This window comes from Solanum pennellii, chromosome 12 (assembly GCF_001406875.1).
Source record: "Solanum pennellii chromosome 12, SPENNV200".
Classification (NCBI taxonomy): Eukaryota; Viridiplantae; Streptophyta; class Magnoliopsida; order Solanales; family Solanaceae; genus Solanum; species Solanum pennellii.
Genome location: NC_028648.1, coordinates 49,629,848 through 49,638,853, shown reverse-complemented (window position 1 = coordinate 49,638,853; position 9,006 = coordinate 49,629,848). Strand labels below are relative to the sequence as shown.

At 29.1% G+C, this 9,006-nt stretch overlaps 1 protein-coding gene across 2 annotated transcripts; it reads right to left on the bottom strand.

The window, feature by feature from the left end:
- Positions 1 to 492: 492 nt before the first annotated feature.
- LOC107005333 lies at positions 493 to 2,446 on the bottom strand. 2 transcript variants are annotated; one of them, XM_015203897.2, is made up of 2 exons: positions 2,293 to 2,446; positions 493 to 1,665 (listed from the first exon to the last, which is right to left on the bottom strand). In XM_015203897.2, exon 2 carries the CDS (start codon positions 1,649 to 1,651, stop codon positions 698 to 700), a length of 954 nt encoding a protein of 317 aa, XP_015059383.1. In that variant the 5' UTR covers positions 1,652 to 1,665; positions 2,293 to 2,446; the 3' UTR covers positions 493 to 697. The 2 variants fall into 2 exon arrangements, with proteins under 2 accessions (XP_015059383.1, XP_015059384.1); XM_015203898.2 differs by lacking the exon at positions 2,293 to 2,446 and adding an exon at positions 1,823 to 2,277.
- Positions 2,447 to 9,006: the final 6,560 nt, after the last annotated feature.

Here is a 9,006-nt window from a genome sequence, read left to right as displayed (position 1 = left end):
TTTAATGTCATTTATAAAGTTCCTTATTTGTCTAGTATAAATTTTTAATTAATTAATTTTAATTTTTAAAATTTAATATAATTTTATGATTGCAATTTTTCATCCAAACAGAACATGTGTAATTACACTATTGATCCAAATATGATGTGTAATTACAAGGTAATTAAACGGTGGCAATCACACAAGTCAGTGTTATTAATAGACAGTGTAATTACTACCCCATTAATTATACCAATTCCAATTACTAGATGACTTTCTAAACATATCCTTGATCTAAACATATCCTTGTTATTTCAGATGAGGTGTATGGAGAGATACTGTTGCTAAAAGCAATGTGTTTCTATTTTCAAATTGTAAATGGTAAATATGCACCATTTATTATACATCAGTATATATGTCAAACACGGATATCTGCTCTAAATTGCAAAGTTAAAAAGGGTATAATCTCCCCTTTCTCCCTCTTGTTTATTTAACATAAGACTTGCAACAATATCAGTAAAAAAAATAGTACCATTTTTCTTATATTTCACCTTACCTATAATTACAATAACTAATTTAAGACTTGATCATGAAAACCCTTGTATTCCACCAAGATAAAATGGATGGTTCAAGGAAAAAACAAATTCAGTTAAAACACAATGATTGACTCCAAAAGCAAAAGCATCAAAAAGAGGTACAAAAGTGAACAGTACATTCTTCACCAAGTAAATGAAGGCAGCACATATGTAGGATATGCATTGTTTGCCAAGGCAAGAGCATGTACATTATCATCATCCGCGACTTGTCCGAATTTTCCAAGTCCAAGTTCAGCAGCATGTATTCCGCCTGTGATAAACGCTGAAGCAATTCCAGCTACATTTGCGCCTTTGATATCATGGTGCAGGGAGTCCCCTATAGCAACACAATCGGAGGCATCCACAACAGAAGCCATTTCCATAGCTGACTTGTATATTATCTTATCAGGTTTACCCATCCATTTTACTTCACCGCCAAGTTTCTCATACGTGGCTGCCAATGTTCCAGGCATAACACGCAGAGATCTAGCTTCAACGGTTACAAAATCAGGATTTGCTACTACCATGGGGATTTTCTTAGAAGCACACCGATCCAGTATCTTTTCAAGTTCATCAAGATTCATAGGAACTGCGGCACCAGAAGAAAGCCCCAAGGCTTCAGTTCCGTGAGCCAAAATAAAATCAGCTTCCTCAACCTTCTCTACAACTTCTAGTCCGAGGCCTTCAAGAGATATAGCACCCCTATCACTCCAAGTCATGTGAATACACGATCTTCCTATTGAGGCAAACCAGGAGTCATCTCTCGTTTGAAGATACTGATGTGTTAATTCACCACTCGTGATGGCACCAATAAAGAGCGACGGGTCAAATCCGAGGCTCCTCAATTTTTCCAGGGTTGTGGATGCTCTTCTTGAAGAATTACTAATGATTACCATCTTTGCACCACAAGTTGCCAACTTTTCCAAGGCCGAAATGGCACCAGGATAGGGATGTTTCCCATCATGAAGCACACCAAACTGATCCAGAAACCATGCCTTGAATCGACAACTTTCAGCTAGTTGTTGAATTCCATTCAAAGTTTGAAATTTAAGTTTGGTTGGGCTTGATGATTGAACTGATAAGCATCTTCCCATCATAGTTCAACTCTTCTCTGTATGTGAAATTTGTGATTTAGGTTCTTTTTGTCCAATTACCCTATTGTTTTATTCAGTATACTATAAAATTGGTTCAAAATCTGCAATACATAAGCTTACAAACATATCCAACATATTCCCACAAGTGCGGTATGGGGAAGACAGAGACCTTACCCCTACCTCTCCCGGAGGATAGAGAGATTATTTCCCAAAGACCTTCGTCTCAAACAACACATAACACGACTGCTATACGGAGGTAGAACAAGGATAAGCTAAACACGAAAACTGCGATAAACAACTTACAAGATAAAGTTACAGCCAAAACATGCAATAATTAATTACAATTTTCAGACCAAGAAAAAAAATTAATTCTCACCTAAACTTAGCATTGAATAACAACATATCCAGTAATCTCACAAGTGAAGTCGGGAGTGCATAAAGTCTATCCAAACCTTAACCTAACTGAATTTTCACCTTGTTCGCTACGATTTGATTTTAAAAAAAATAAGTCAAATCAAGTGATTCAATCTATCCTTCAAGACCCAAAAAGTTCAAATTGAGAAATCAGAAGAAACTTGAAAAAAAAAAGAGCCAAAGAAGGTAGAAAGGGGAAAATTAGATTAAAACTTTTACGAGGAAAATACCTGAAGTTGTAACAAGCCAGCTGAAAGTAAGGATGAAAAATGATTTTCTCGAATTGTATACTTGAGGAATCCAAATCTAGATTCATGCTGAAATTACAAAAATGCCATCAGTGTTGAATTTAGGGCAAAGCAAAACGGACGTCTCCCATATAAATATGAGATTCTACTTGTACACTTTTTATTTGACAAATTTGTTTTTTTTAAAAAAATAGAGATAATATTATCATCCTCCCTCTTTTTTTAATTATTTGGCTACTTACTTTTTTTGTATTTCTAATTATTTATTTATTATGATAAATCAAGAAAAGATAATTTTTTTACCTATTATATTTTCAATTACATTAAAAATTTTTAGAACTTGAGTCAATTCCCTAAATGGTCATCCAAGTTGAGAGAATTGTCTTAAAATATTATTTTTATTTTATTTAAGACCAAAATATCACCTAACTATCACTATTTTCCTCCAAATATACTTGACATTTTAAAAGCATCATTCTCTCCTAGTTGAAATGACATGTCATTAAAGTCTTTTTTAATTATAGACTAATTTAATTCATTAAACTCATTTAACTAAAATAACGATCATATTATATTTAATTTTTTAAATTAATTTATTAAGAACAAATTTTCATACTTCAAATTTTTTATCATAACTAAACTTTTTATTTTTTTATGTTATGCAGAATACCTTTTTAAAACGTACTATAATCTCATCAATTTTGAATACTGATAAACACATGCATTCAAAAAAAATATTGATATACAAATTACTCATGAAAGCTAATTCACTTTAATTAATCATAAATTGTATAATGAATAAATAATATTAAAGATCGATAAATTATTGAAAAAGTAATTATTTGAGTGTTTTCAAATCTATATATACTTACAATATCTTTTTTAAAAAGAAAATAGTAAGTGGATAATATTTATAGAAAATAAAATTTTGATCTTCATTTATCAGTATACTAATCATATATAATATGTATATTATTGAAGTAAAAATAGGAAATTCAATTAATTATTAGTTTATTTATTGATGTTTAGTTGTTTGAAAAGTTATAACATAATATAATATAATATAGAATAAAAGAATAAAAATAAAAATTAAATTAAAAATGTTAAATAATAATTTTCTCAGCTTTCTTACCAACTTTTTTGGTCCGCCTTACAAATTTATTTAAATATTTTTATAAAATAAGTTGCTTAAAAATTTTTAAATTGTTATAAACAATTTGTATTATAGTGAATATTTAATTATGTGGAGTCCTAGTAGGATATGGTTAGGAATCCTACTTGGGGACCAAGTAAGGTTTTCCCTATAAATAAAGGGTTTTTCTTCATTGTGAAAGATCTCCTGAATATACTTCAAGAGAAATAAGAAGTCTTTTCTCTTCTCCCTACTTTCTTCTTCTTCTAAATTTATATAATTTCATAACACGTTATCAGCCTGATTGTTCTATTCATAAAAAATTATGAAGAAGACGGAAAAAGTGCAAAAGATATATTGCATACCTTATGCAATAAGGTTCTTATATCTTCAAGGTATGATTTATCTTTATGTTATAATTATTTATGTAACAGATCTGGAGGTACTATCTAAAGTAAGTATTCAAAGAGACTTGTCGACTTTCTATACATTTAATTTTAACCGACTGAGAAGAGAATTCTTTAATTTATTTTAATAATTAAATAAGCACAATTTAGTGAAAGATATATTTTCAATCTCTACATGAGGTACGTGATCTATTAAACAATATCTATTAACTGCTAGTGTTTATTATAAGAAATCATTAGTCTCAGTTTTGTGTGTAATTATAATATATAATCATATTAATGATCATCAAAAGTGATAAAATTGCAATTATTTTCAAAGGATTGAGGTTGAGCCTCATTGTGAGTAAGACAATGAATTTAAGTTATATCGCATCAAAAGAATAAGACGATGGATTTACGTCCAATCGCACCAAGAGGGTAAGACATCAGAAGTCTTGATGCTTTGTGATGAAAGATGTTGGATTCAAGTCCCTCATTGATTTATGGCATAAGACGTTGGGTTTGAGTCTCAATGCACCATATTGATGATATTATGATGACTAAGGCAAGTAATGAGTTTTTTTATAAAATTAGTCATGAAATATATCTCGTTGAAGCAGATCCATTCCCCCATGTGAATATAGCAGTGCATAAATGTCTAAAAGAAGACAATTGATTAAATAATGCACATGAATATGGAATGAGATACTAAGTTATCAAAATTTGATGTACTTAGATAATTGTGTTTCATTCATGAAGAATGAGAGCCTTTGATAAATGGTAAGAATACAGATCCATTCTTTAGAGTGAATGAGGTGATAAGCCACCATGCTAGACGTGAAAAAGATAACAACCTTTCGTCAATGATGTGGTATCACCAAGAATGTCTGTCTCTAAGAAGACATTTAGTATAGAAAAATTTCATGTTTTTATCTTCAAGCTTATATTGGACAAGAATTAGTGCAATTGAGGCACATTCTATGGTAAATAAGAAATTTATTAATTCCAATATTTTCTTAGTTTGACACGATTTTCTAGGACATCGTTAGTCTATAATATTTTGACGAATTATGGAAAATTAAAATGGACATCCGTTGAAGAACCTAAAAATTCTTTTAAATGGTGAGTTTTCTTGTAATGATTGTTAGCAAGACAAGCTAATTGTGACACCATCATAAACGAAAGTTGAGATTGAATTCTCTGCGTTATAGGAACGTATACAAATATTTGTGGACCTAGTCATCCACCAAGAGGATTGTTTAGAATTAATGGTCCTAATAAATATTTCTTCTATATGGTCTCATGTGTGCTATTATTATCTCGCAACTTGATGTTTGCAAAATGTTGGCGCAAATAATATGTTACATGCACAATTTTCTTCAGATTAGTTCATTTAATGATGGATCACGACTCACCTAAAGGGTAAAGTAATTGAGAAGAAATAAATCTGAAAATTACTCTTGGAGTAATAAAATTGAAATTTACTCATATAATAGTAAATCAGAAATTTACTAAATCAAAACGCACATGACGTAGTAAACTTAGATTTTACGAGTACTAATAATTTTATTAGTTGGCATGAATAATTTGGTTATCCCAAGACGTGCATACTGAGTAATGGACATACATTGAAAAACTAGAAGATTCTTCAAGAATTCTTTACGTTGCTTGTTCTCGTGATAAAGTTGATTGGATCAACTAAAGTTGGGACTAAATCCCTAAATCCTGAAAAGTATAAAAGGTGAATATGGACCCGTTCACCTATCATGTGATATGATAAAAAGATGCATTTATAAGATAATCACATGTACGTTTGTTGTCAACATTTAGTTTGACATTCACAAAATTATTTGTGCAAAAATAATTGAGATAAGAGCACAATTTCATAATTTGAAATCAAGATAATTCACCTTGATAATATTGATAAATATATAAGATGATGTGACATTAAATGTCACATATAGTGAATCATTTCTTATGAAAATAAAGTATCATGTGTTGATCTGAAATATGATATTACATACAGACGTAATTGTATGAATCAAACCAATAAGTTATGATTAATTTTTCTGTTAATTGGTTTATGGTCAGGGACCAAATAGTTTTCATCTGATAATTTTGATTTGCAATATATGATTAATGAATATACTTTGATATGTGGTATATAATCAATGAATATACTATGATGCATAAAGATAGATTCTCCAAAAGATTGAGATATATGTTAGTTTGTCTAACATAAGGGGGAGACTAGAAGCAACACAAAAGTTGTAAATACTCCTATTGAATGTCCAATAGAGTCTATGACATGCATGAATCATGATAGACTAATCAATTCTAAATAAAATAATCTTTGAAAAAGGGAGAGGATCAAAGGATCAAGATGATCATAATAAGAAGATAATATGCTCTTGGGGAGCCTACGACATAACACTTTATGAAACCTTATGAGAGGGGTAGCTACCTAAAAATAATGAAGTGATGAGATCTCAATAAGTTTGTCATATTGTGAATCAATGCAAAATGGTATATCGTTGACGATATCTTTAATACATTAGCGAGCAATATTGTAAAAGATTATGAGGATATGAATTTTACATCTATTAAAGCATGCTTGTATGAAATAATTATCAGGTGAAAAGTGGAATGATGCATCTTGGTAAGCGTAAAGCTTATTTGACTTGCAATCTAGGCACTAGAAGATGTCATACTTCTAATATTAAATGTTGTTACTTGACAAAATTGATATGAAAATATCGAATGGGTTCAAAATATAAAGCATATACAAGTTTTTGGAAAACTTGTTTATCATCCTCATAAGGATTAAATAGATTCAAAATGCATAGAGCATCTACAAGTATTATTATGCAAGTTGATGACTAGAATTGAAACTCTTGACAATAGATTATTTGCTTAAAGAAGTTGAAGTAAGAAACTTGCAGAAATCTTTAACCCTGAAGGGAAGATTTATAAAAGCAAATCGAAGAAAACATATTTCGTCAAGGTTTTTCTACACTCATAAGCTCCCAAGAATGGTGATATCAACATGCAAGAGGTCTTTTCAAGTAATATTATTGTTGATTTATTCACCAAGTCTCTACCAACTACAACTTTCAAAAAGATGGTGCATAAGCTTGGAAACGAAGATTCTAGTCTCTGAATTGATGTTGTCATTAGGGGGAGTTAATACGCGATGTACTCTTTTTTCCTCACAAGGTTTTGTCCCACTGGGTTTTCCTTTTAAGGTTTTTAATGAGGCATCCATAATGCGTATTGTTAGATATGTGTACTATTTTTTCTTCAATAGATTTTTTTCCTACTGGATTTTATCTAGTAACGTTTTAATGAGGTAAATAATCTACCGACATTCAAGGGGGAGTGTTATAAACAGTTTGTATTATAGTGAATGTCTAATTATGTGGAGTCCTAGTAGGATATGGTTAGAAATCCTAATTGGGGACAAAGTAAGGTTTTCCCTATAAATAAAGGGTTTTCCTTCATTGTAAATAAGATTTGTGAAAGATCTATGAATCCTGAATATATTTCAAGAGAAATAAGAAGTCTTTTCTCTTCTCCGTACTTTCTTCTTCGTCTAAATTTTTATAGTTTCATAACACAAATAATTTAGTTAGGAATTTTAATTTTGTTTAGTGACTATATATAAGGTTACTAGACTTTTTCAATGATTTTTCTTATAATTTTCATAAATTCTCATGTAATTTATATATTTTGTTTTGTAGAGACATAAATTTAATGACTTAAATAGGTCTATTATTTTTTAAAATAATGATTTAATGAAAGGGCATATCAATTAGAGTTTAAGGAGATTTTTGAGGTATTTAGTATATCTTGTGGATAAAAAATATAAAATCATTCACTATTTTTTTCAAAAATAAAAATCAGAAGCATGAATTTCAAAATACACAATTAATATTATTCTAATAGTTAATTGACCTTTAATATTATTGATTTGTTATACAACTTTTGATTAATTGATGTAAAGTAGCGCACATGATTTGTATATTAATATTTTTTTTGAATGTATGTGTTTATAATTATTCAACATTGATAAAATTATAATACAATTATAAAATGTATTCTTCATAACATAAAAAAAATAAAAGTTTAATTATGATAAAAGATTTAATACTTAAAAATTTATTCTTAATAAACTAATAAAAAAATTTAAAAATAATATGATCATTATTTTAGTTAAATGGGTTCAATGAATTAAAATTAGTTTATTATTGAAAAAAAAATTAATGACATGTCATGTCAACTAGGAGAGAGTAATGATGTTGAAGTGTCAAGTATATTTGGAGGAAAATAGTGATAGTTGAGTGATATTTTGGTTCTAAATGAAACATAAATGATATTTCAAGATAATTCTCTTAACTTAGGTGACCATTTAGGGAATTGACTCTATAAAAGTTCTTCAAAATGTTATGTTTGTAATTCATTTGTTTCATAATTAATAGAGTTAAAATAGTAAAGTTATTATGTCAATCATTATTTTCTCAATAGGTATGACAATTCAAAGGTAAACAAATAATTAGGGATATAAGGAATATTATTTTTTTCCTTTATTAAATTTCATGCTTTGAGAAATGTGTTAAATAATAAATAATATTCAATAGTAAGGGTAAAACAGATACAAAATGTGAAGTAGCTCTTGATTTTTTAAATTGGACAAACATTTTAGATAATTATTTTTAATATAGTGAATAACTATAGTTGAGCAGCGAGAATACTATAAAGAAGAACTTCATCCGTACAATAATAGTTATCAACTATATTATTTTGTAATGTTCAACAATATTTGTCCGCCTCATGAATAAATTTCTAAATTAGAATGCTCATTGGGGGGAGAATTTGAAAACAAAGGCATAACTCCATTGTTGATATTTAGAGCTTTATTTGGATTTTTTAGGAGTAATTTGGTTGTTGGTTGGGACAAAAATAATTTGGGTTCTACTAATCAATCACAACCTTCGACGTACCTATTTTAAGATTGGGACCAAATATTTAATGGATAGCATATTTGGCTCAAAGTAAAATAAAAAAGGTATATTTGGATTGAAAGTGTAACCAATATATTTGGATCAAAACTATAACAAGGATACATACATACATATATATATATATATATATATGTGTGTGTGTGTGTGTGTGTGTGTG

Bases quoted from the DNA above. Each gene is read 5' to 3' on its own strand.
- LOC107005333 (XM_015203897.2), bottom strand. From the start codon at position 1,651: ATGATGGGAAGATGCTTATCAGTTCAATCATCAAGCCCAACCAAACTT.